The sequence below is a fragment of the Phaenicophaeus curvirostris genome, chromosome 27 (assembly GCF_032191515.1).
Source record: "Phaenicophaeus curvirostris isolate KB17595 chromosome 27, BPBGC_Pcur_1.0, whole genome shotgun sequence".
NCBI lineage: Eukaryota > Metazoa > Chordata > Aves > Cuculiformes > Cuculidae > Phaenicophaeus > Phaenicophaeus curvirostris.
This window is the reverse complement of record NC_091418.1, coordinates 1,969,046-1,995,247: the sequence shown is the minus strand read 5'-3', so window position 1 is coordinate 1,995,247 and position 26,202 is coordinate 1,969,046. Positions and strand designations below refer to the sequence as shown.

Genomic DNA, 26,202 nt, shown 5'->3' with positions numbered 1-26,202 from the left:
GGAAGATCACAACCAGCCAATTCATAGAATCACAGAATCACCAGGTTGGAAAAGACCCACCGGATCATCGAGTCCAACCATTCCTATCAAACACTAACCCATGTCCCTCAGCACCTCGTCCACCCGACCTTTAAACCCCTCCAGGGAAGGGGACCCAACCCCCTCCCTGGGCAGCCTCGGACACTGCCCAATGACCCTTTCCATGAAAAATTTTTTCCTACTGTTCAGCCTGATCCAAGCCAAGATGCCCTTGCCCTTCTTGGCCCCCTGGGCCCCTGCTGGCTCCTGTTCAACCAACACCCCCAGGTCCTTCTCCTCCAGGCAGTTTCCAGCCAGACTTCTCCTAGTCTGGAGCTGCTCAGGGTTGTTGCGCCCCAAGTGCAGGACCCGGCCTTTGGCCTTGTTAAACCTCATCCCGTTGGTCTCAGCCCATGGATCCAGCTTGTTCAGATCCCTTTGGAGCCTCCCAACCTCCAGCAGATCCAGCTTCCACCCAGCTCAGTGTCATCCCCAAACTTGCTCAGGGTGCACTCGATGCCTTCATCCAGGTCATTGATAAAGACATTGCACAGGGCTGGACCCAGCACTGAGCCCTGGGGACACCACTTGGAACCGGATTGCTCCGCTCCCCAAGCTCCCCAAGGACTGGGATCTGCTGTAGGATGCTCTCCCACTGGTCCAGCCCTCAGTTTGTGGCGCTGTTTTCCCTAGGGGATGCTGGGTTGGAAGCAAAGAGGCCCCCCCTCCAAGTACAAGGGTATTTATTTTATGGGTACAAGAGGGAGACAGCACCTTCTGTGTGTTGGGCTCTTCCCGGTTACTGGTTTGTACATTCAGAGCGGTGGCCGGCTCGGCCGGGGCGAGGAGGGGAGCAGGTCCCGCTCAGCCCCCCAAGCACCTAGTGGGGAGCAGCTGCTGGCGGAGGGGACCCCCCCTCTGCCCTTGTGCCCGGGGGTGCCCAAGCCCCGTGTGAGCGTGTCTGAGTGCTGAGGTTGGCTGCGTGCTCCTCCGTGCAGTCTGTGCGGGGGGCAAGGCTCCCCCTTTTCCTTCCTCCCTGCCCTTCTCCTCCTCCTCCTCCTCCCCTGCCCGCGGTGGGGCCGGGACCCCTGGCCCTCATTTCCTCGTGTGCAGCGTGTCCTGGAACTTGGTGCTGGTGTAGCGAAGGTGGAAACCCTTCTTGTTGATGGTGTCATCCGAGTGGAAGCGGATCATCACGGAATCTCCGGCTGAGTAGACCTCCTCCGGGGGCTGCCGGGAGGAGGGAGAGGGGGGTTGCTCAAGACCACGAGCATCATCCCTGGGATGCATCGCACCCTACTGTGCAATGATTTCAAGGCCAGGTTGGATGGGGCTTGGAGCCCCTGATCCAGTGGGAGGTGTCCCTGCCCATGGCAACGGGTGGAACCGGATGATCTTTAAGGTCCCTTCCAACCTAAACCATTCTATGATTCACCCACACAGCCCTTTCCACCCCACAACCCATCCCCCCTCACTCCCCGCATCCCCAGCTCACCCCGGACCCACAGAAGCGGCCGAGGCGTGGGGCTGTCCCGTCGTAGCCATCGAAGAGCTCCATGTAGTCGTAGCCGCAGTCGGCCTCCTCCTCGATCTCAAAGGTCTGGAAGATGAGCTCCACGCCGTAGCCCTCCTCGGCCATGATCACCCACTCGCAGTCCGAGCCCCCCGGGTAGTTGTTATCCCCAAATTGCGCGTGTGAATACAAGTCCTTGGTCTTCACCTCGGCACGGACCTGGCCCCCACACACTGGAGGAGAAGCCAAAAGTGGGAAGGGGGGTTTAGGAAGGTCCATGGTCTCCCCTCTGCCCCATAACCAGGTTTCCCCACCCCACACCGGTACCTGTGGTGTGGGTGGCCTCGAAGCCCTTCTTCTGGACAGAGTTATCGGAGACGAACTTGAGGAACATCTTGTTAGCGGAGGAGACGACGGGCTCGGGTTCTTTGGCTCCGCAGAAGCGGCCGAGCACGGGGGCTTTGGCATCTTTGCCGTCGTAGATCTCCAGGTGGTCGTAGGCGCATTCCTGCTGCGCCTCCACATCCAGCTCCGAGAACGTCTGCGGGGGCGACGGCCGAGCCGCCGGCGCTCCGTGAGGCTCGGTGGAGGGGACCCTCCATGCTGCCCACCCCCTGGTCCCCTCCCCATCCCTACCAGCTTGACGCGGTGTCCCGGTGTGGTGCTGATGGCCCAGGTGCACTCCTTCTTGCTGGGGTATTTATCAGGCCAGTTGGGGCTGGTGATGGTCCCCGAGATGGATGTCACCTTGTGGTCACAGCCGGCTGCAGGGACAATGGGGAGGTCATGGATATGGACCTCAAGTTGCACCAGGGGAAGTTTAGATTGGATATTAAGAAAGATTTCTCCACCGAATGCGGGTGATGCTAAGCTGGGTGGAAGTGTGGATCTGCTGGAGGGTCGGGAGGCTCCAAAGGGATCTGAACAGGCTGGACCGCTGGACTGAGACCAATGGCAGGAGGTTTAACAAGGCCAAGTGCCGGGTCCTGCACTCGGGGCACAACAACCCTGAGCAGCTCCAGACTAGGAGAAGTCTGGCTGGAAACTGCCTGGAGGAGAAGGAACTGGGGGTGTTGGTTGAACAGGAGCCAGCAGGGGCCCAGGGGGCCAAGAGCATCTTGGCTTGGATCAGACACGGCGTGGCCAGCAGGGCCAGGGAGGTTCTTCTCCCTCTGGCCTCGGCCCTGGGGAGACCGCTCCTCGAATCCTGGGGTCAGTTCTGAGCCATCCCCACAAGAAGGATGTTGAGGCTCTGGAGCGAGTGCAGAGAAGAGAACGGAGCTGGATAAGGGGCTGGAGAACAAGAGGAGCGGCTGAGAGAGCTGGGGGTGTTTAGCCTGGAGAAGAGGAGGCTGAGGGGAGACCTCATTGCTCTCTCCAACTCCCTGAAAGGAGGTTGTGGAGAGGAGGGAGCTGGGCTCTTCTCCCAAGGGACAGGGGACAGGACGAGAGGGAATGGCCTCAAGCTCCACCAGGGGAGGGTCAGGCTGGACATTAGGAAAAAATTCTTCACAGAAAGGGTCACTGGGCCCTGGCAGAGGCTGCCTAGGGAGGGGGTTGAGTCCCCTTCCCTGGAGGGGTTTAAGGGACGGGTGGACGAGGTGCTGAGGGACATGGGTTAGTGATTGATGGGAACGGTTGGACTCGATGATCCGATGGGTCTCTTCCAACCTGGTGATTCTATGAAAGGGCGGTGAAGCCTTGGACTGGGCTGCTTAGGGCAGCGGTGCAGTCTCCATCCCTGGAGGAGCTCGAAGAATGTGTATATGTGGCACTTTGTGACGTGGTTTAGCAGGCACGGTGGGGTTGCTGGTTGGACTGGATGAGCTTAGAGCTCTTTTCCAACCTGAATGATTCTCCGGGGAGGGTCCTGCTGGGGATGGGGGATCAGGGGCACGGACTCACCTTCCTTGCAGTCGTGCTTGTTGTCGTGCAGCACGAAGCCGCTGCGGCACTGGCACTCGTAGCTGCCGAAGGAGTTGAGGCACTCGTGCTGGCAGCCCCCATTGTTCTTGGAGCACTCGTCCTTGTCTGCCGAGAGAGCAGAGGGACCGGGGTTGAGCGGGGTGGGAAAACCCAGCAGCCGGCATCGCGGCGTGGTGTCCCGGCGTGAAACAGCCTCGCTTGGTGCGTGCCCGTCCCCAGCCCCACGCCGCTGGGAGCCAAGCAAGCACCTAACACCAGCAGCAAGCAGATCCCCAGCCCTTCCCCGAGCCAGGGAAGGGGATAGGTTCTCCTCTCCCTTCCCCAAGTGAGGGGATGGGATGGGTCCTCCTCTCCCTTCCCCAAGCCAAGGGATGGGATGGGTCCTTCTCTCCTTTCCCTGAGCCAGGGGATGGGATGGATTCTCCTCTCCCTTCCCGAAGCGAGGGGATGGGATGGGTCATCCTCTCCCTTCCCCAAGCCAAGAGATTGGATGGATTTTCCTCTCCCTTCCCCAAGCAAGGGGATGGGATGCGACAGGTTCTCCTCTCCCTTCCCTAAGCCAGGGGATGGGATGGATTCTCCTCTCCCTGGCCTCACCCATGGGTACAAGAACCATTACCTGCTTATGGCACGGACGGGGAAGGCAGAAAAACACACAGTGACAACCAAAAGATGCACAAGAAAGACCAGGACACGGGAGTCCCTCTTTACTCATCGATAGGGAAATGTCACAGACACAGTAAAACTCGGGAGGGGGGGAAAAAAAATACCAAGGTCAGCTGGTCCATGACAAAAACCCACAGAGGTGGGGCAGGGAGGGGGCTTAAACCAAAAAAATAAGGAAAAAAATATTAAAAATAAGGCCAAAAACCAGTTCTGTCAAGCAAGGAGCTGCCAGGGCCGGTGGCACAGCTCGGCTCGGCGTGCTCCCGCGCGGCGCCCTGGCCGCGGCGTTCCTGAGAGAGATGGAGAGGACGGCGACGCTCAGGATGGGACCCGCGGCCGCTTCTGCAGGCGAAACTTCAGGCCGGGCGGGCGAGATTTGGGGGGTTGCAGCTGTTGCTTCTTCTCTGCAAAGAGAGAGGGAGAAGAGAACAAAACCCAAAAAAACAAAAAAAAGAAAAGAAAAGGAGGGGAGCGATGGGGAAGCGGTTGGGGTTGGGGGCATGCAGAGCGGCAGCCGGGGAAGCAGGGAGCGGAGGGGACCCCCGCGAGCCCCTCGTGCAGCCAGGGCTTAGAGGCTCTGCGGGGAGGAAGAGGAGAAGGAGACGGCGTGGGCTGGCTCTGAGAAGATAAAGACGGGCTTTGAGTGGGTTCCTGGGCGTCGGGGAATGGTGCTGGAGGGGTTCGGACTTGCCCAGACCGAGGCATCCCCCCGAGGTTGGCCGTACTTACCTCCCCGCGCCCCCCACCTGCCCACGGTCCCTATCGCCGGCTTCTCCCGGCTCGTCATCCGCCCACAACCCCTGCTTTGGGGCTGAGGGGCCATGCCCAGCGCCCTTCCTTGCTCCCCTTCTCCATGGGGGACGGTTTGGGGAGCGGGGGGTGGTGGGGGAAGCCAGCAGCAAGCAGGCACCCGCATCCCAAGCCTCCCTGTGGGAGCGATGCTGGAGAAGAGCATCCCTCCTGGAGCCACCAGCAGCAGCGAGGGGAGTCCTGCCCCAGCCCCCCCAGCCCCTCGGGGCCACCCCAAGCCCCTCGCCTGGAGGCTGTAACCTGACATCTCCTAGGTCTGGGAGAGGAAGCGAGGCGGAAAGGCTCGTTTGGGGATGGGAAGGGGCTTCGGATGGGCCGGGCGGGCTCAGAGCAGCTCCAGCACCGGGGGACGGAGGGAGCCTGGGCGGGCGAGACAAGAGCGGAGAGAGTTGGCAGAGGCAAAGAAGCCCACCGGGCCGGTGTCTTTAGCCATCCTGGATTCTAAACCAGCTTGCTCGCTGCTACCCGGCGTTGCCGTGCGCTCGCCGCCGCCGTCCCAGCGTGCACCCCAACACCTCGGGGACGCTCACCGCCCCGCAGCCCCTGCCTGCGCCCAGCACCCTGCGACGGACGCGCCGGGGACTCAGCCAAGAGCTGAGGGCACGTACCTGGCTGCGGACACCGCGGAGGATTCCTGGGCGAGAGCATCCTTCTGCGTGAGCCAACGGAGCCGCCTGTCGCCTCCATCGCCCCGGCCCACGAGGAGGAGGAGGAGGTTGAGGAGGAGGAAGGGGCCACATCTTCACCAGGGGGACAGTGGGTGCCCAGGTGGCACCGAGGGATGAGGAGCGGCGTCTGGCTGCGTCCAGAGCAGCGGGGAAGGAGCGCAGAGACCCTCAGCGGCTAAAAATGAGCCGCACGTGCGAGATGCTTCGCCCAGGGACCAGCAGCGACCCCAGCGAGGTGACCAGAGGAGGGACCTTGGTGTGGCTGAGTCCTCCAGAGTGGTCCAAGACCTGAGCAGGGAGAGGCAGAGGAGAGGGTTAGGTGGTCTGGGATAGGGGCAGCCTCCCTGGGAGCTGCTGTGCATCCCAGGGGGAGGATGAGAAGGGTAAAAGGAAGAGGGAAGGGAGACTCACCCGGCTGCCCCACGGTCCCGCTGCTGCTCGGCCGCTGGGCTTTCCTGAGGTCTCGCTTTGCTCCTGCTGTCTGAGCCCCGCTGGACCACCTTACTTGCCTTGGTTTTAATTAAAAACATAAAGCAAAGATCCTCCAAGCCCGGCCCGCGGGTCTCTGTTGCTCTGGGCTGCCACGGGGAACCCCAAGAGCTCGTAGGGATGCTGGCTGCTCTCTGCAGCTCAGCGGCTACGCTGCCCCTCAAAAACAGCCTTGATGGGGCCAAAAAGCAGTGGAAGTGCAAGGCATCGGCGATCGAGTCCAGCCCAGCCTGTCCTGGAGGTCTCTGATGTCCAGGGCATCACGCTGAGGAGGACCCTCTCTTCTACGAGGGTCCTGCAGCATCTCCAGCCCAGGGACCAGCCCTGGGTGACACTCGGCTGCAGCCGGTCGTGTGTTTTGCTCCAAATCCCCATCCCTAGACCCAACTGCAGGTGAAACCCAACTGGAGCAGCCCAGGAGAATCATAGAATCGCTTGGTTGGAAAAGAGATCAAGTCCAAACATACCTGTCCACCACTAAACCTAAGCAGGAGAGGAGAGAGGACCACGGGGATAAGCAGGTAATGGTTTTTGGGAGGAGGGAGCACCACAGGGACCTGAGATGTGGTGGGATACGGAGCGCCCTTCCCGGGAAGCGGAGAAGCCCGTGGCCGTGCAGCGTAGTGGGGTGGAGCGGGGCAGCAGAGGGGGCATCGCCGCCCTCCCTGCCTCCCAAGGGGCGCAGCACCCAGCCCATGATGGGGTAGAGGAGACCTTCTCCACCCTGGCAGGTGCAGAGCCTCCTAGGCTAAGCACATCCCCATTCCCAGAACTTTTTCTCCCCTGCCTTTGTGGATGCAGCTGGAGCAGCACCCGCTGGCCACGTGGGGAGCGCCCAGGAGCGCCCCAGCATCCGAGGTAGGAGCCAATCGCCCCCCAAAATGGGAGGAAAGCCTCAAAAGGCAGCAAAATGTGCTGCCAGCTGAGCTGGTGGAGGCTGAGGGGTTCAGATCTTGTTGGGTAGAGACACTTTATGCCAGGCTGGGACCGGGGGCTGCACCCCTGGGTGAGGGCAGGCGGTAGCGATGCTTTTGGGGTGCGGGGAGGGTCGGCTTGGCAAGGGAAGGCAGGGGATGCCCATGCTGGGACCGGGCAGCTCTACCTGAGAAGAAATGGGCTTTGAAGCCCTTTTTGGAGACGGTGTTGTCCGACTTGAACTCGATCCTCATGTTGTTGTACTGGGAGGTGATGACGTCCGGCTTCTCGGCGCCGCAGAACTTGCCGTGCAGCTTGGAGTCGGCGGTCAGCCCGCTGCGCACCTCCACGAAGTCGTATTTGCAGACCTGCGGGGCGCAAGGGGCGGGGGACACGGGGCTGGGGGCACGGCTGTGCCACCCCACGAGCCCCCGGGGGCGGCGGGGGCCGCGGGCGATGGAGAGGGGCCGCTCCTCGGCTGACTCACGTCATTGCCCTCAGTCTCGAAGAAGTCGAACTGCAGCGAGATGCGGTACTGGGTGGGGGCCACCAGCTGCCAGATGCAGTTCTTGTTGGGGGGATACTCCTTGGGCCACCCCGGGCTGGTGATGGAGCCGTTGAGCTTGGTGAGGAAACCTCCGCAGGCGGCTGCAGGGTGGGAAGCACCCGGTGCCCGTCACGTTCTTGGCATTCCCGGGATTAGGGATGCCGGACAAGGTGGAATCGAGGGGGAGGACTCACCCTCGCAGCGGCGCTTGTCGGACGCCAGCTCGTAGCCAGGGTCGCAGGCGCATTTGTAGCTGCCCAGTGTGTTGACGCAGCGCTGCTCGCAGCCACCGTTGTTGGGACGCGAGCACTCGTCCACCTCTGCGCAGGAATCATCACAGAATCACCAGGTTGGAAGAGACCCATCGGATCATCGAGTCCAACCATTCCCATCAATCACTAACCCATGTCCCTCAGCGCCTCGTCCACCCGTCCCTTAAACCCCTCCAGGGAAGGGGACTCAACCCCCTCCCTGGGCAGCCTCTGCCAGTGCCCAATCACCCTTTCTGTGAAGAATATTTTCCTAATGTCCAGCCTGACCCTCCCCTGGTGGAGCTTGAGGCCATTCCCTCTCATCCTGTCCCCTGTCCCTTGGGAGAGGAGCCCAGCTCCCTCCTCTCCACAACCTCCTCTCAGCGAGTTGGAGAGAGCAATGAGGTCTCCCCTCAGCCTCCTCTTCTCCAGGCTAAACACCCCCAGCTCTCTCAGCCGCTCCTCTTGTTCTCCAGCCCCTTATCCAGCTTCATTGCTCTTCTCTGGACTCGCTCCAGAGCCTCAACATCCTCCTTGTGGTGAGAAGCAGTGGGGCTCCTGGACCCTCCCCACCTCTTACCTTTGAAGAAGTTGACGGCGAAGCCCGCTTTGTTGATGGAGCCGTCGGAGACGAATTTCATCCAGAGCTTGTTGGAGGTGCTCTTGATGTCGTCGGGTTTGTCGTAGCCGCAGTAGCGCCCGATGAGGCTGCTCGACTCGCTGCTGCCATCCCGGATCTCCAGGTAGTCGTAGGCGCAGCTATCGTGTCGCTCAATCTAGGGGTTGGGGTTAGCAGGACATCATCTTGGTCTCAGCATCTCCAAACCCTCCCTGCTCCTCTCCTTACAGCCACACACCCATCAGCCAAGGGAGCCAGCCTGCTGCGTGGGGAAACTGAGGCACGGAGGCGGTGCAGAGGGATGCAACTGAAAACGGCAGCAACTCCATGCTGGGAAATTTCCCCTCCCCATCCCAGGGAAGCTGGGGGGATGCTCACCCACCTCGAAGGACTGGAAGGTCAAGCCCACATGGAAGCCCTCGGAGACCGTGATCTTCCAGACGCACACCTTGCTGGGCCGGTAGTCGTCGGGGTAGTTGGGGGACTGGATGTGCCCATTGTCCTTCTTCACGTCCCCCCCGCAGATGGCTGGAAGGGAGGAGAGGCCGTCTGAGGCCCCCCTGGCCCCGCTGCCTGCCCCGCGCCCCTTCCCAGCCCCCCGCTACCTTCGTAGACGGCGAAGAAGCCTTTGCCCACCCAGTTGCTGCTGCTGCGAAACTCAACCCAGAGGCGGCTGTCGGTGGAGATGATGGGTTCGGGCAGCTTGTTCCCGCAGAACCTGCCTGGGGATGAAGGTGTGTGCTGGGCTGCTGGCCGGGCACCTCCTCTTCGTCACCACCACGTCCCCATCCCTCCCCGCAGCCCCCTGTCAGCAGCCCAAAGGGGAAGGGGTTGCTTCTCCCCTCACTCCCCTCTGGATTTTGGGGCTGTTCCACGCCAACTGGTTATTTCGGAGCGCGGGGTCAACTGGGGTTTGGGGAACATCAAGTTCACAGGGAATTGTTCAGTTTGGAAAAGAGCTCGAAGCTCATCCAACCATCAGCCCAACCCCACAGTGCCTGTTAGACCACGTCCCCAAGAGCCCCATCTACGCGTTCTTTAAGCCCCTCCAGGGATGGAGACTCCACCACCGCCCCGGGATGCCTGGTCCAACTCTCTCAGTGAGGAAACGCTCCCTAATATCCAACCTAAACCTCCCCTGGTGCAACTTGAGGCTGTTTCCTCTCATCCTAACGATGGGACTGAGACACCAGCACCTCCCCGAGCGGAGACGTGTTGGCCAGCTGAGTCAGTTGCACTGGTTTTACTGGGAGCCCCATCACCAAGAACCCCTCCAGGGTCAGCTCCCCCCTCCCAGGGCTTCCGAACATCCCAGGTAGAGGGGAGCCCCTCGCTGTCTCCGTCCCCAGCGCTGGGGCAGGAGGAGAGGGCAGCGGGGCAGGCGGTGCCGGCCAGGCTAAGAGCTCCTGGTTGGTTACCTCGCAGCGTGGCCTTTCTCCAGAACCCGTCTCTCACCTCCACGTAGTCGTACCAGCACAGCCGGCTTCGGTAGAGGTCCAGGGTGGTGAAATTCAGGATGATCTAAGGTCAGAGGGAAAAGGAGGTGGGGAAACGGCGTAGGGTGAGCTCCTGCGAGGTCTGGAGCGCAGTGCTCAACCATGCCGGGTGCCAACAATGCTCCAGATGGCACCTGGACCTGCTTGGAGATGCCCAGGAGCATCCCAAAGCGCAGCGGGGCACCGCGTGGGGGGATGCTGGGGTTGAGGGCATCGCAAAAAATGGGTAGGAGATGAGGGAAAGGAGGGAAAGGAGGGCTGGGGGGAGGTGGGGGGTCTTCAGGGCCACGCTGGCGGCTGGTACCTTCTCTCCGGGGGTGACGGAGATCCTCCAGACGCAGTGCATGTGGGCAGAGTATCCGTTGGGGAACTCAGGAGAGGAAAAGTTGCCTTGGCTGTCCTGGAGCGTCTCCCCACAGGCTGCGAAGGAGGAAAAGTGGCGGTCAGAGCACCGGGAAGCACCTGGCACCGCGGGAACGGGCAGCACCAAGATCACACCAGTGCCCCCAGTCCCCTTTTATCACCTGAATTCCCAGCTCTGATAGGAAAAAACCCAAACCACATCATCGCTTTGCTGCGGCCACCCCAAAAAGAACCAAACCACGCTGGAGCACGTGGCGATGCTCCCAGCTCCCCATCACCAATGCTGTGGCCCCCAACCTGGCTACCAAACCCCAGGGTCAGTAGCCATCCTGTGCTCCCCTCCCCAATCAGGTTTAAGAGAACCTGAGCTGGCTCCAACCCAGCCTCACCATCTGGAAGCCACATGATGCCGCGGTCACGGCGCACGGCGCTTCGCTTTCCCCCTCCCTTCCCCACCTCCCACTTGGGGCTGCGAGATGAAAGGTGAAACGTTAAAAAAAAAAGGAGACTTAAAACCTGGGCTCGCTGCCTTTTTTCCCCTCCTTGCTTTACAGTGGAAACAAAGCGAAGGGAAAACCAGGCTGCAGAGGGGCTTTTGGTGGGGGCTTCTCTCCCCCCGACTCCAAATTAATCACTTCTCCGGCTTGCGCTCGCAGCTCTGCAGCCCCCAAACGTGACACCGGCGGCTGCCGGGGCCCCTCGCAAAGGCGTCCCCTTTCCAGGCTGCTAATTAGTCGCTGGAATTAAGCAGGAGCACGTGAGAGCCAAACTTCTTGCAGATGTTGCTGGTCTGGTCCAAGAGCACGTGCCTCAGCCAGGGGGCTCGTGCCAGCCTCCCCCGTGCCGGGAGCAACGGCACCGCTCACGGTCCTCAGCACCAGTCATGGTCCTGACACGCGTGCCGGTTTGCGCCGAGCGTTCCTCACTCTGAACCAGCCCCAGGGAGAAGTGTGGTGGGACCACAGCGTCTCATCCTGCTGGTGGAGTCCTCATCCAAAACCCTCTTGGTGCTGGGGTGGGTTGGAGGATGCTCTTGGAGGATGCTCTCCATGGAGGATTTGATTGCGGAGGATGCTCTGCTCTTGCAGGACGTCCTAGAAGGACGCTCGGCTCTTAGAGGACACCCTCGGAGGATGCTCGGCTCTTAGAGGCTTTGATCGTGGAGGATGCTTGGCTCTTGGAGGACGCTCTCGGAGGATGCTCTCCATGGAGGCTTTGATCGTGGAGGATGCTCAGCTCTTGGAGGACACCCCCAGAGGATTCTCGGCTCTTGGAGGATGCTCCGCTCTTGGAAGACACCCTTGGAGGATGCTCTCCATGGAGGATTTGATCATGGAGGATGGTCGGCTCTTGGAGGACGCCCTCGGACGATGCTCCGCTCTTGGAGGACGCCCTCGGACGATGCTCCGCTCTTGGAGGCTTTGATTGTGGAGGATGCTCTGCTCTTGGAGGACACTCTCGGAGGACGCTCCGCTCTTGGAGGATGCCCTTGGAGGACGCTCTCCATGGAGTCTTTGATCGTGGAGGGTGCTCTGCTCTTGGAGGATGCCCTCAGAGGATGCCCTGCTCTTGGAGGACGCTTGGCTCTTGGAGGAGACGGCAGCTGAGAGGGCAGCTGAGAGCCCCCTGGCTCACTGAGGACTCGCATTTCTCTACTGTTCACAAATGCCCCAGAAAAGCACCATGGATGGAGAAAGGCAACTCATGTGCTCTTTGCATGGGGTTTGGTGGCAAAGAGGACCCCAAAAAGTGTTTTTCCACTGGAAACAGGGGGTCCAGCCATGGTGATGCTTCCTCCAACAGGGCTCGGAGGGAAAGCAGAGCCGTTTCCCAGGATTTACAGCCTAATGCGTGCCCACCCCAGCCTGGTGGCCACTCCAAACCCCACCAAATGAGGGACCACCCCAGTGCAGAGCCAGCGTGGCGGCACTCACCGGGGCAGCGGTAGAGCTTGCGGGCCTGGGCGATGTCCCCTTTGCTCAGCCGTGTCCTCTGGCCGATGGCGGGACGGACGCCGTTGACGTCGTACTTGGGCAGGATGGTGTCGAGGAAGATGCCCCTGGGGCAAGAGCAGCGAGAGGCTGAGGAGCAGCCGCAGAGCACGGGGAAGGAGGCTGAAACCAGCCCCGCTAATTAGAGCCTGCGGGACCGTGAGTCAGCAGGGACGTGTCCCCAGAGGAGGTGGCCACAGGGATGTGTCCCCAGCGGAGATGGCCACGGGGACAGCGTTGTCCCTGCCCCACCGGTGGGGCTTCATCCTGCCCAGCGCGGTGGGAAGGCATCAACCCGGGGCAGGGCTGATGAGGTGCCACTGTCCCCAAGAGCTGGGGACCTTTGGTCGCTGTCTCCACCACTGAGGAGCCCATGTCACTATCCCCAAGGGGCTGGGGACCTTGCGCCACTGTCCCCAGGGGCTGAGAACCTTGTGCCACTGCCCCCCAAGGGGACTGGGGACCCCATGTCACTGTCCTCAAGGGAACTGGGGACCTTGTGCCACTGTCCTTCAAGGGGACTGAGGACCTTTTGTCACTGCCCCCAAGGCCTGAGGACCTTGTGTCACTGTCCCCAAGAGGCTGGGGACCCTTAGCCACTGCCACCCAAGGGGACTGGGGACCTTTTGTCACTGTCTCCACCACTGAGGACCCTGTGCCACTGTACCCAAGGGGCTGAGGACCCCATGTTACTGTCCCCAAGGGGCTGGGAATCTCGTGTCACTGTCCCCAAGGGGCTGGGGACCCTGTGCCACTGTCCCCAAGGGGGACTGGAGACCTTTTGTCACTGTCCCCAAGGGGCTGGGGACCCCATGCCACTGGCCCCCAAGGGGCTGGGGACCTTTAGTCACCGTCCCAAGAGCTGAGGACCCCATGTCCCTGTCCCCCAAGGGGACTGGAGACCTTTGGTCACTGTCCCCACCACTGAGGGCCCCATTCCACTCTCCCCAAGGGGCTGGGGGCCCTGTGCCACTGTCCCCACCACTGAGGACCTCATGCCACTGCCCTGCAAGGGGCTGGAGACCCCATGTTACTGTCCCCCATGGGGACTGAGCATCCCGTGCCACTGTCCCTACCACTGAGGACCCTGTGCCACTGTGCCCAGGGCTGCAGGAAGGACGGGGATATGCAAAGAAGCCCCTCGGCCACGTACCTGGAGAAGGTGTTCCTGGCGTAGTGCATGATGCTGTCGAAATCGTACGTCTCGCCCAGCGATTCCACCTCCTCCGGCTCCATCTTCAAGAAGTTGTACTCCTGCCCTGCGGAGGCCGGGGGCGGGGGACGGAGATGCCATCAGGGGGTGCCCCAGCGCCCCAAGACCCGGGAGGAAGAGGAGAAGGAGGAGAAGGAAGGACGGTTCCCACCTGGCTGGATGTTCTCCCGGATGATGGAGACGTGGTCGTCCCGGTCGGGGCGTGTGTGCTCGTGCCAAAAGCCGATGACGTGGCCCAGCTCGTGCACCACGATGCCGAATTTGTCACAGTTTTTGCCGATGGAGATGGCCTGGGGGCCTCCTCCTCGGCGCCCCACGTAGGAACAGCACCTGGGAGGGGACACGGGGGGCAACGGGTGAGCCCTGGGAGGTTGCCCGTGGAACAAGAACTTCCCCAGGTAAAGACACGAGCATCAGCCCCACACGTCCTGCTTGATGGGGAGCAGCAAGGAAGCACAAAAAGGAAGGACATCAGCACAGGGAGGAGATGGAGCTGTTGGAGTGAGTCCAGAGGAGGCCACGGAGATGATCTGAGGGCTGGAGAACCTCCTGTACAGGCTGAGAGAGCTGGGGTTGTTCAGCCTGGAGAAGAAAAGACTCTGTGGAGACCTCAGAGCAGCTTCCAGGACTGAAAGGGGCTCCAGGAGAGCTGGGGAGGGACTTTATATCAAGGAGGGCAGGGACTGGATGAGAGGAATGGATTTCAGCTGGAAGAGGGGAGATTGAGATGAGATCTTAGGATCTGCTGTGAGGGCAGGGAGGCCCTGGCCCAGGTTGCCCAGAGCAGGGGTGGCTGCCCCATCCCTGGAGGGGTTCAAGGCCAGGTTGGATGGGGCTTGGAGCCCCTGATCCAGTGGGAGGTGTCCCTGGGTAGGTCTGGTCTACTCCAAGGTAGGCTTGGAGGTCCCTTCCAACCCAAACCATTCCAGGATTGTATGATCTGGGAAGCATCCCTGCTGCCTTGGTGGGCTGGAAGCCTCAGTCACCCTGCCCACGTGGGGAGCCTGAGCTGTTCCTCCAGCCTCAGCTCTGCCTGGAAACCAGGAGAGCTCATGTCCTGCCCCGTCTGCAGGTCCCGTGGGTGCCATCCTGCCCCCTGGACCAGACCCCAGCTCCGGGGTTGCACCGGTGCAGGGATGCTGAGCCCGTTCCAGGGGAAAGCCTCCTCCCAACCACCATCTGCTTGGCCGGGGCCGTGTCCTGACGTGTGAAGACACCGAGCTCTTCCAAACCCCTGTTTCCTTTGGCCTCAGCCCCGCTCGCAAGCCCGGGCTGGTGCCGTGCCACCCCTCTCAGCCCCCAGCCCACGGTGGCTCGTGCCACGGCTCGGTGGCTCCCAGACCTCCTGCGCCCCCACCACCTGCAGGACCAGACCCCAGGGAAGCGTTCCCTTTGCTTCCAACCCCTCCGCACAGCCGCTTCGCACCGCGCCGATGCCAAAAGGCGCGTTTGGGTGCCAAGACACGTCAGCCGAGCGCCTGAACGAGCTGCCGCGCTTCCCCTCTTGCGGCACGAGAGCCGAGGGGCTGGGTGGCCGTGACACCAGCCCGGGACCCCCGGCACGTACCCGCAGGGGCGGTAGGTGAAGACGATGTAGCTGTCCTCGTCGTTGCGCTCCAGGAAGGTGACGCACGTGTGTTTCTCCCAGTGCCGCATCGCCTGCCGGAAGATGGCTCGCTGGGTGCCTGCGGGAGGGGGCGGCGGGGACCATCAGCCTGGCGCGGGGAAACTGAGGCACGGCAGGGACACAGAGTTCCCCGCAGCCCCCGCACTCACCGCTGAAGTTGCCGCTGATGACGTAGGGGATGACCCCGTCCGGCCACACTCTCTCCGGACGCGACGTGGCCGCGCGGCGGCTCCGCGCTCGTTGCCGGCCCCGGTTGTGTGGTTGGTGGCCCGGCCGCACGCTGGCACCGGTGGCGTTGCTGCCTGCGGGGAGCGGAGGGGTGAGAGCAGAGAGCACGCGGGGAAGAGAAGAGGGGAGCAACGAAGCTGCTGAGGGGCTGGAGAAGAAGAGGAGCAGCTGAGAGAGCTGGGGGGGTTTAGCCTGGAGAAGAGGAGGCTGAGGGGAGACCTCATTGCTCTCTGCAACTCCCTGAGAGGAGGTTGTGGAGAGGAGGGAGCTGGGCTCTTCTCCCAAGTGACAGGGGATGGGATGAGAGGGAATGGCCTCAAGCTCCACCAGGGGAGGGTCAGACTGGGTATCAGAAAGAAATTTTTCACAGAAAGGGTCACTGGGCACTGGCAGAGGCTGCCCAGGGAGGGGGTTGAGTCCCCTTCCCTGGAGGGGTTTAAGGGACGGGTGGACGAGGCGCTGAGGGACATGGGTTAGTATTTGAGAGAAATAGTTGGACTCGATGATCCGGTGGGTCTCTTCCAACCTGGTGATTCTATGATTCTATGATGCAGGAGGCTGGGAGGGCTGCGGAGGTACCTGAGGAGTTGGTGGGCAAGCGTGTGATGGTGCGGCGAGCCAGGTCCACCACCCGGTCCACCTGGAAGAGCTTCAAGTCCTCCTCGTCCAGGGCGATGTCTCCCAGGAAGGCAGCTGGAGGGGTGAGGAGGAGGCGTGAGCCCCCCACCACTCTGCTAGGGGACCCCAAAGCCCATTGGAGCTTCTTCCAGGCCTGGAATGGCCATGAAGAGGAAGGCAAGCCCTTCCTCCTCCTCCTCCTCCCCCTTTCCTGAAACTGGGGGACAGGAGGGAAAGCGAGCGTGGTGCCGGCCAGAACCCCCCAGCTCCCCATCCTGCTGCTGTGTCGGCTCTGCTGGCAGCTGGAGCCAGCCCCGCGCTCACATCTGGTTCCCATCAAGCCCGATCCGTCACTTTTTTAGGCTTTGTGTTATTATTTGCGTTGCAAAACTGCTTTCTTTTTCGCTTTGCAAAACCCAGCGCTGGGCTCGGGACTCCCTTCCTGCCCTGCTCCTGTCCCTGAGCCTAACGTGAGCTCCCACAGCCTTGGGATGCTCTCACATGAGCTCCCACAACCCTGGGATGCTCCAATGTGAGCTCCCACAACCCTGGGATGCTCTCACATGAGCTCCCACAGCTCTGAGATGCTCACACATGAGATCTCACAGCCTTGGGATGCTCCAACATGAACTCCCACAAGCCTGGGATGCTCCAACATGAGCTCCCACAGCTCTGAGATGCTTCCACATGAGATCTCACATCCCTGGGATGCTCCAGTGTGAGCTCACACAGCCCTAGGATGCTCCAAAAGCCCTGGGATGCTCCAACATGAACTCCCACAACCCTGGGATGCTCCAACGTGAGCTCCCACAGCCCTGGGATGCTCCAACGTGAGCTCACACAGCCCTGGGATGCTCCATTATAAGCTCCCACAGCCCTGGGATGCTCCAACATGAGCTCCTACAGCCCTGGGATGCTCCAAGAACCTCCGAGGCATCTGCTGCCACCAAGCAAAGCCATATGGCCCCGGGAAGCTCCCGCTGCGCCCAGCGACCAGAGGAAAGGAGCCAGCCGAGGGGCGTCCGTCTGTCTGTCCATCTGCTGGGGCCAGGAGCCCCTCCAGCATCGCTCTGGGGGGTGCGGAGATGCTCAGGTACTGTGGGGCTGGAGGACACAACCCCGCACAGCTCTTCCTCTTCCTCCTTGGCCTTGAGTCAACGCTGCAGGACGCGGCTCCCGGCACTTGGCTGGTGCTGAGCCCCGGGGACCCGGCTTTTGCGGAAACGCCGTGGTCTGGGCGCGAGGGCTGGCTGAGGTCACGCCGTGTGGCTGTGCCGGCGCCGCCACAGAGGCTCGGATGCGGCCGGCGTGGGGTGGAGCTGGGCATCTCGCTGGGTTTCTCGCTGGGTTTGTGGGCACCTGGGGTGAAGGGGTGGCCCTGGGCACCCCCTGCCCTCTCCAGCCCCCCGGGAAGGGCTGGGAAGCAGTGGGGAACAGGGTGGCTGGACCAGCTTGGGGGCTGATGGAAAGCAGCGCCGAGTTCACGCTCCAAGCAATTAGCAAGCGGCTCCCCAAAGAGCCACTAATTACGAAAGCGAGGCAGGACAATGAGGATAACCCTGACAAGTCCAAACCAAGCGGCTTGGGGCGAGAGGACCAGCTTAGTCATCCCAGCTCGAGCAGACCCCCTGCCTTCGCGTGGCACCGAGCCCAAACGCCGCTCTGGTGGCAGCATGGAGCGCTTTGGGGCAAAAAAGCCACGTTTTTGGGTTCGTCCCCAGCACCGTCTGGCCTGTGGGTTCATCCCAGCAGAAGAAGCCCCGGGGTGGAGAGCAGAACCTGTGGCAAAGCCAAGGGAAGAGCAAACAAGCCGGGGCCGGCACCTCCCCTGGCACCGACCTGCCGCTGGCATGGCCAGGCTGCAATTTGAGGGCAGAGCAGAGCTAGGAACCGGCCTCGGGCTCCCCACACCCTCCCCGGGGCGGCGAGAGACGTGTCCGAACGGGCAGCGCGGGGGAGGACCAGGGCCCAGGAGAAGGACGAGCATCCCGTGCCAAGAGCTGCATGGAAAGACAAGGGAAAGTAAGCTCGCGTACAGCCCAGCAAGCGCCGGCGGAGCCAAGTGATATAGAAACCATATGTGAGGGATTTGGGATACGTGAGAGAGCCGGGCAGGCGAGCGCGGGGACGTGGGGCTGCTTTCCCAGGCGGTGCGAGGCAGCTCAAAACCGAGCTCCCCCTCCAAATTCCCCAGCTGGAAGGGGAAGGCAGCTTGGTGCTCCCCCAGGGGACACGGGGATGTCCCGGCAGCCATCCCTGTAAGCTCACACCGCGGACAACCCCAAAGCATCGGGTCGAGAACCACCCACGTAGGTCGTGTCCTGCTCCTGCTCGCTCCTCGTGCACCGTGGCAGCACGTGGAGGTGGGTTTGGGGGGGGGTTCTCTGCTCGCCAACCCCCCAGACTCAGATAATCCCCCCAGGGGGATTTGTTGGAGACGCTGATGCCACTTGTCCCTCCCCAGTTTGTGCCGCAGCAGCTTAAGGAGCGAGCATCCTCCCTCCGAGCGAGCATCCTCTCACTACAAGCAAAGAGGATCCCTGCACCTCTTGGTACCCGTGCCCTGCACCCTCACCCATCGGACCGCGGTGCCACTTGGGTGCCCCAGCGCACCCAGACCATGGGGCTCGGCTCCCTGGAGGGGCCCCAGTGCCCCTGAACCATCCCCAAACTGGGAGGCTGTGGGCTGCGCTGCCCTCTGCTCGCTCAGTCCTGGCTGGGGAGGCGCCGGGGGCAAGGTCCGAGCTGCAGCGGTGCCAGCGGCGAGGACGTGGTGCCAATGGGAAGGATTCGGTGCCAGCAGGGTGGACACAAAGCCATGGGGGAGGATGCGGTGCCAGAGGACACCAGCTTCAAGAGCAAACACTGGCTACGAGGGCACAACGGCCCCATCCTCATCCCCGTGGGCCCCAGAGGAATGGGAACGGGAATGGGAGAAGGGGAGCATCCAGGCTCCAGCCGTGCACATCCCTTCCACCACCCAGAAAACAACCAGCTGCTTGGGACCTGCCGGCGAGGCTCCCACCGCGCTCTTCCTCACCCCGAAGCCAGGAGATAACTCAGCCCTCCGCTGTTGTTTGACTTTTTGTGCTCTGTGTTTTCTTTCGGGTTCTTGGAACCGTGACGTAAGCCCCGGCGCTGAAGCTTTAGACAAACAAGGTTTTTCATTCGGATCAGGACCCCATCCCGACGCTCGCAGGGCTCGGGGGGTCACCCTGCGGGTCCCTCTGTCCCCCTTTCCACGGCACTTGAGGGATGCAGGAGCTGCTCAGCATCCTTTATCCCCCCACCCCGGGTAAGAGACGGGTACCCGAGGGCCTGAGCTCTCTGGCATCGCTGGGATGAGCCTGACCTCGGTCTCCACCAAGGTTGGGAACCGTGTGGAAGGAATAAAAAAGATAACCCAGGGCGCGGACGCGATGTTCTGGTGAGCAGGCAAAAGCAAACAGAGCGACGGGGGAGCCTTGGCAGGGGAGGGCGGCAGATAAACAGGACGGGATCATATTCCAGGTCAGTCTGGGGCAAACGAGACTTCACAGGCGGTGACGGACGGGACGAGCCCTTGTCCCTGCGCGGCTCCCGCTGCCCCTCAAAGTGGCACCGGGCAGGACGAGCTCCTGTGGCTCATGGCACCATCTCCTACCCAAAAGCAAAGTTTCAGCCTTCTCTCGCTGGCTTTAGCAGCTCCAGCCTGGCCACCGCGAGTCCTCGTGTGATGTGGAGCCACGAGCGTCGCTCCCGGAGCAAGAAAGGATCAGAGCGGAGGGTTCGGAGCCCGCGAGAAGGCAGGGAGCAAGCTGCTCTGCCCTGGCCAGGGCTGGCGATATCGCTGGGATAGGATGGAGAGCGGTTTCATAGGTGCATCCCAGCTTCAGCTGAGCTGCTGGGATGTAAAGCTCCACAGTCACCGGGGCAGCATCCCAGTGGCTCGGCAGAGCCGTTAAATATGTGAGGAATGCTCCTCGCGCCGCCCCCCTCGCCCCCGCACGCCAGTCCAGCTGCGCCCGCTGCAAGGTCTGCTCCCAACAAAACACACCGGGGCCACGGCCAGAGGAGCACCAACCTCCCTCGGACGGGGCTGGGGGGTCCCCTCTGGCCGCCGGGGTCTGTCCTGCAGGCGTGGGCGCGAGGGTGGAGGGATGGGAGCATCCCAAGGGCTGGTAGGGCGTGGGGAGCAGAACCACTGCCACCTCCTGCCCAGGTCCCCACCAAGACCCAGGTCTCCACCAAGACCCAGGTCCCCACCAAGTTCCAGGTCCCCACCAAGACCCAGGTCCCCACCAAGTTCCAGGTCCCCACCAAGACCCAGGTCCCCACCAAGACCCAGGTCCCCACCAAGTTCCAGGTCCCCACCAAGACCCAGGTCTCCACCAAGACCCAGGTCCCCACCAAGTTCCAGGTCTCCACCAAGACCCAGGTCCCCACCAAGTTCCAGGTCCCCACCAAGACCCAGGTCTCCACCAAGACCCAGGTCCCCACCAAGACCCAGGTCCCCACCAAGACCCAGGTCTCTCCCATTCCCAGGAGCCCCGCAGAGACGCCAAGGACAGGCCAGAGATGAGCAGCGGAGGCGACAGAGGCCTCTCCTCTCCCCCAGCAGCGGTGCAGCCCCTCTCCCGGTGCCCCTCGCCGGCAGCCAGCCTGTAAACGCTGGGAGAGGAATATTTGCTTTCGCAGAGCACCTTCCGATGAGCGCAACAGGCACAAAGCAGGAATTCAAGCCTCGGAGGCCAAGCTGGGAGCCAGGCCAGAGCACGGTCTCTGTGCAACCGGTGGGGAAACTGAGGCACGGGGAGATGGAGCCAGTCAGCACCGAGGGGCAACCCTGCAAAGAGCCAGTCCTGGCACACAGCAGCTTCGCTATCGGTCACAGACCCCGCAGGCAGCCGGGACCCCCTGCCTGCTGCTTCCTTGCAGGCGCATCCTTTTCGCAAGCCTCTGCGAGCCCTGGGGCTGCATCAGCCCTGAGCACCCTCCTGCCACGGCCAGGGCAGGCAGCGATGCTAAAGGATCATCCACCCAAGGTGGCTGAGCCCTATCCCCAATTCCTCTCCTTTCCCTGCAGGCAGCACCCACCTCCACGACTGCTTCCCTGAGCATCCGCGGCTCAAGAAATTCCAATTCCCTTCCCCAGCCTTGGGCATCGGGGGGTGGATTCCGAGCCTTGTGCCCACCCTGTGCCAGGCAATGCCGTGGTGGAGCGGAAAATAAGCACCATACAGCCTGGCCTCTAATAAACAGCTTCCAACTAATAAGTGTCCAGGAGCGGGAGGGATGGTTTGATCACTCCAGGGGAGGATTTTCCTTCTGCTCCTCTTCCGTGACAGCAAACGGAGGAGAAAGCCTCCTCCGGGGCTCGGCGTGGAGGATGCCAAACCCAAGGCACGTCAGAGCGCGTGGGGAGCGCTGCGGAGTGGGTCCTCCCTGCAGGTTTGCTGGGAAAAAAACACAACCCAAGCCAGAGGCATCGGTCACCGGTGAAAGGGAGAGCTGCTGGAAAGGAAAATATTTGCAAAGGGCTCTGCCAAGGGGACCAGGGGGGCTGTTGCCGCGTTCCCCTGCGAGGAGGGGAGCCCAACGGGGACGAGGCAGGGATCGGAGCCCATTGGGGATCGGAGAGCATATCAGGGATGGGAATGCGCCCCGATACATGTGGGGGTGACCCAGGCTGTCCTGGCTGTGCCGCTGGATGCCGGCGGCGGCCCCGTGCCTGTCCCCGGCTCTGCCAAGGGGCACCAAGCTCGCAGCCCTCTGCTCCAGCGCTCTGCCTGCAAATGCTTTCCACCCCCCTCGTGCTTTTATTGCTCAATCCTCTCCCATCCAGCCCTCCCCAGGCACCGATTAACTCCTTCCAAAGTCTGCCCGGCCACGCTGCTCGAACCCTCGGAGGGGTTTGGCACCAGGGATCCCCCGGTTAGATGAGAGAGCGGTGACCAACAGCCCTTGGCAGGACATCCGCTCTCCGTGGGATGCAGCACCGCTTTCTCCGAAGCTGGAGACATCCAGCAAGCCTCAACAAAGCTGCGGGAACCCAGAGGGGCACGTTCTAACCCAAAAAACATCCCGCGTGGCACAGTCAAGAGGAAAAACTAGGGCTAAACCACCCCGGATGAGCCATCCTCCCTCCTTTCCCTGCATCCCACCCGGCTGCTTTGTTCTCCCCGGGTCCGACCGTGACTCCCTGAGGTTGCCCCATCCCATGTGTTTCCCACAAAGCCCCAGAAAACGGCGTCTCCCCCCCTTGCCGCCACCCCAGCGGCGTGAATCAGCAGCCGGAGGGTTTCCCAGGAGCCGAGAGGGGAGGGCGGCGACGGTGAGCGAGACCCCCGTCCGGCCTCGCCGTGGCACCCCGCGCCCCCGCCGCGGCACGCTGTCGCGCCAAACGGGTGATTACACAAAGATAAAGCAGATCCCGGGATCAGGCGGAGATTTCCAAGGTCTCTGCGCCGTCCCGAGCCCCGAGCCGCAGGCCTCCCGCCGGCCACGGCTCTGCGGGTGGATTTTTCTACCCTGCATGAATAAGCGACGTATAACGGCTGGAAAATATTTGTTGGGCAGCTTGACAAGGGTGACTGCAACCAGTAGCCTCCGCTGGCTACGCCTGGAAAGTGGAATCTAGGTGAAACTCAGGCCGCCGGGGCTAGAGAGCTCCAGGCACAGCTGGAGAGCTCGTACGCTCGAGGAAAGGGGGGTTCGGGGCCCCCCAGCCCCATCCCTGCGTGCGATGCACCCCGCGCCTGCGTCTCTGTCATCGTCACCTGCATCCCTGCCATCCCCACATGGGCTGGAGATGCTGAGCCCCCCAAGGAAGGAGTTGGGGAGCTGAATCCCCCCACCCTGAGGTGACTCCTGCCGTGTCCCCCTCCTCGTGAGTGGGGACAGACGCTTGCAGCCCCCCCAGTTTAGCCAGGCACCCCCAAAACGTGCCCGCAGGGAGGGATGCGGGGCGCGAGGGGCACTGCATCCATCCCTGGGCGCTGGGGGCATCCGAAGGGTCCCACCTCCCGCGATTAAATTCCTCCGAATCCTCCCCCCAGTCCCGGATCGCCCGGGATGAGCCAACGTTGGGCCAGACGTGTTTGTTTAGCGCTCGCTCTGCAAACACCGCGAGCCCCGCTCCGGCGGGCACGGTGCCGGCTGCTTTTCCCGGCTGGAGACGCCACCAAAATCCAACCGAGTCACCGAGACCGGGACATCCCGCTGACCGGGCGAAGGGAAACCGAGGCCACTACGGATTCCTCCCTCCCTGCCTTGCCCAAGGGGTCGGATCTCCCCGTTTTGGCATCCTCGGAGGAGCCGCGGCGGCACGGGTGGCCACGCGGATGGCACGAGTGGCTCTTCCCGATGGGAATGCCCCATTGGCACCGGCGTGGCTGGGTGGCATCACCGGGGCAGCTGGCACGCCGCGTGTGCTGCCCGGGGAAGGCGGCCTCAGGATACCTCTGGCATGAGTTATGTGGAGGAACCCAAATTCCTCTCCCCGGAGCCTCCCTGGGAGCCGCGGTGGCGAGGCCTCGGCGCTCAGCTGTTTCCGGCGCTGCCCAAAGCCTTTCAGGGGGAAAAAATACCCCAAAAATCAAACCGACCCCTTCTCCGGGTCAGGGAGGGGATGCTACAAGAGGGATTTGACCCCCACGCAGCCCCCAACTGCTGGATCCCACCAGCTTGGTCCTGCCGAGCCCGAGCGAGGGTGAATTCTCGGTTCGATATTCCCGTTCGGAGTTTGCGGCGTGAGTTCCCGGCTCACTCCCGGGATGCGTGGCAGAGGCTGATCCCCACCCCCAAACCCCCTCCAGGCCCCTGGGGAGAAGCTGCTGTAATTGCATTACTCACATAAGGATCTCGTAAAGGCAAAAAGAAAGGGGGGAGCAGCCGCCTCGCCGGCCCCGCGAACCCCACGGGGGTCTCGGGGTGCACGGAAGCCGGCGAGGAGGGGGCTCGAAAGCACTGGTAAAGCCAACCCTAATGAATCGGGCTCGTTAGCGAGCAAAGATGGGATTCTGCAGCTCAGCTGGATGAAGCGGGAGCGAAGCGGAGGCTCCAGCCGCCTCTGCCCGGACAGTTTTGCAAGCCCAGCTGTTTCAGCCCGGGAGGGCAGGAAGGGAAGGATTTTTGGCTAGAAAAACTCCTCGTGTAGACAAAGTTCTATCAAGAGACGCCTTCCAGCGCAGACGATGCCATTAAAGAGAAACGTGATCCACCAGACCCAAACCCTCCCGTGCCTCAGTTTCCCCACTCGCCAATCCTTCCGTCCCCTTTATCTCCCTCTGTGAGACACGGACGGTTCCCCCACGGTGCCCACCCTGCTCCAAGCCCTCCCCAAAGCCAACGGCGCTGGGTCCAGCGTTGGAATGGGATGGGGCGCTGGGGATGGCTTTGGGATAGGAGGGGGTGGGATGGGTCCAGTTTTGGGGTGGGATGGGATGGGGTGAGCTGGGTGCAGCTTTGGGGTGGGACGGGTCCAGTTTGGGGTGCACTAGGTCCAGTTTGGGATGAGCTGGGTCCAGTTTGGGGTGAGACAGGTCCAGTATTGGAGTGGGATGGGATCTGCTGGGTCCAGTTAGTGGAATGAGGTGCTGGGTCCAGCTTTGGGGTGCACTGGGTCCAGTCTGGGGTGGGATGGGGTGAGCTGGGTCCAGTTTGGGGCACACTAGGTCCAGTCTGGGCTGGGATGGGGTGAGCTGGGTCCAGTTTGAGGTGCACTAGGTCCAGTTTGGGGCGCACTAGGTCCAGTTTGGGGTGGGATGGGGTGAGCTGGGTCCAGTTTGGGGTGAGCTGGGTCCAGTCTGGGGTGGGATGGGGTGAGCTGGGTCCAGTTTGAGGTGCACTAGGTCCAGTTTGGGGCGCACTAGGTCCAGTTTGGGGTGAGGTGGGTCCAGTCTGGAGTGGGATGGGGTGAGCTGGGTCCAGTTTGGAGTGAGCTGGGTCCAGTTTGGAGTGAGCTGGGTCCAGTCTGGGGTGGGATGGGGTGAGCTGGGTCCAGTTTGAGGTGCACTAGGTCCAGTTTGGGGCGCACTAGGTCCAGTTTGGGGTGAGCTGGGTCCAGTTTGGGGTGGGATGGGGTGAGCTGGGTCCAGTTTGAGGTGCACTAGGTCCAGTTTGAGGCGCACTAGGTCCAGTTTGGGGTGAGCTGGGTCCAGTCTGGAGTGGGATGGGGTGAGCTGGGTCCAGTTTGGAGTGAGCTGGGTCCAGTCCGGGGTGGGCTGGGGGTCTGGGTTGGGGGCTCCCCACCCCCTTTGACAGCTGCCCGTACTGCCAAGCCTGAGCGGGGAGGCAGGGGGGGGTCGCAGCCAGCCGGGTGCCCCCCTCCCCACCTTAAGCAGCCCCAGATCCCTTCGGAGCGGGGCTGGCATCCCCCCCCCCCCCCCCCCTTTCTCTCCCCATCCCAGCAGCCGGGAGCCCCCGCAAAGTTTCCCACCGCGAAGCCACGAAGCTGGGGAGCCTGGTGGGGCGAACCCCCTTTCCTCCACGCCCCAAACCACCCTCCCCCTCTCCCTTTTCCCCCCTCCCCCTCCCCTTTGTCTGCCCCGCATCCCCCCGCGCGCATCCCCCGCGCTCCCACCGGCTTTGCAGGGATCCTTGTACTCCAGGGGCTCCTCATCCTCCTCCTCCTCTTCCAGCACGTAGGAATAGTCCGGGAAGTGCATGGCCCGGGCCAGGAGCCCGCAGAGGAGCAGCCCGAGCCCGCAGCCCCTCAGTCCGGCCATAGCTCCGGCCGCACGGCACAGGCGGCTTATTTATTTTTTTTTTTTATTTTTTTTTCCCTCCCTCTCTTCTCTGTTTCCTTCCCTTCTTCGCTTTTTTTTTTTCTTTTCCTTTTCCCCTCCTCTCTCGCTGTTTTTGGTTTGTGTTTTGGCTTTTTTTCTTTTTTTTTTTTTTTTTTTTTTTTTTATAGGGAAATGGGAGCTGGCGGGGGCGGGTTCAAGCGCGGAGCTCGGCCCCTGCGGCCCCGGGCGCAGCGCTGGGAGCGGGGCCAGCGCCGGGGGGGGCTGGGGGGCGGCGGGGATGCGGCTCTGATGGGGACCCTGCCCCCCCAAACCCCCGGGCTCACAGCCCCGAACCCGCCCGGGCAGCCTCAGCACCCGGGGGTGCCCCCCCACTCCCATCCCGGACCCCCCAGTATTGATCCTGCCCCGCTCAGACCCATCCTGCTCCCCCCAGTCCCATCCCGACCCCCCAGTATCGATCCTGCTCCCCCCAGTCCCATCCCGAACCCCCCAGTATCGATCCTGCTCCCCCCAGTC

General features: G+C 62.3%; 1 protein-coding gene across 3 annotated transcripts; it reads right to left on the bottom strand.

Moving 5' to 3' along the window:
• Positions 1–755: 755 nt before the first annotated feature.
• Positions 756–25,715, bottom strand: BMP1 (bone morphogenetic protein 1). 3 transcript variants are annotated; one of them, XM_069877564.1, is made up of 20 exons: positions 25,521–25,715; positions 15,920–16,033; positions 15,262–15,414; positions 15,053–15,170; positions 13,637–13,815; positions 13,426–13,531; positions 12,216–12,340; positions 10,223–10,338; positions 9,841–9,943; positions 9,028–9,144; positions 8,805–8,950; positions 8,384–8,579; positions 7,747–7,872; positions 7,493–7,653; positions 7,193–7,373; positions 3,437–3,562; positions 2,168–2,295; positions 1,859–2,072; positions 1,514–1,764; positions 756–1,248 (listed from the first exon to the last, which is right to left on the bottom strand). In XM_069877564.1, exons 1-20 carry the CDS (start codon positions 25,663–25,665, stop codon positions 1,114–1,116), a joined length of 2,940 nt encoding a protein of 979 aa, XP_069733665.1. In that variant the 5' UTR covers positions 25,666–25,715; the 3' UTR covers positions 756–1,113. The 3 variants fall into 3 exon arrangements, with proteins under 3 accessions (XP_069733665.1, XP_069733666.1, XP_069733667.1); XM_069877565.1 differs by having other exon boundaries at positions 1,525–1,764; XM_069877566.1 differs by lacking the exons at positions 756–1,248; positions 1,514–1,764; positions 1,859–2,072; positions 2,168–2,295; positions 3,437–3,562 and adding an exon at positions 4,131–4,527 and having other exon boundaries at positions 25,521–25,714.
• Between the last annotated feature and the right edge of the window lie 487 nt (positions 25,716–26,202).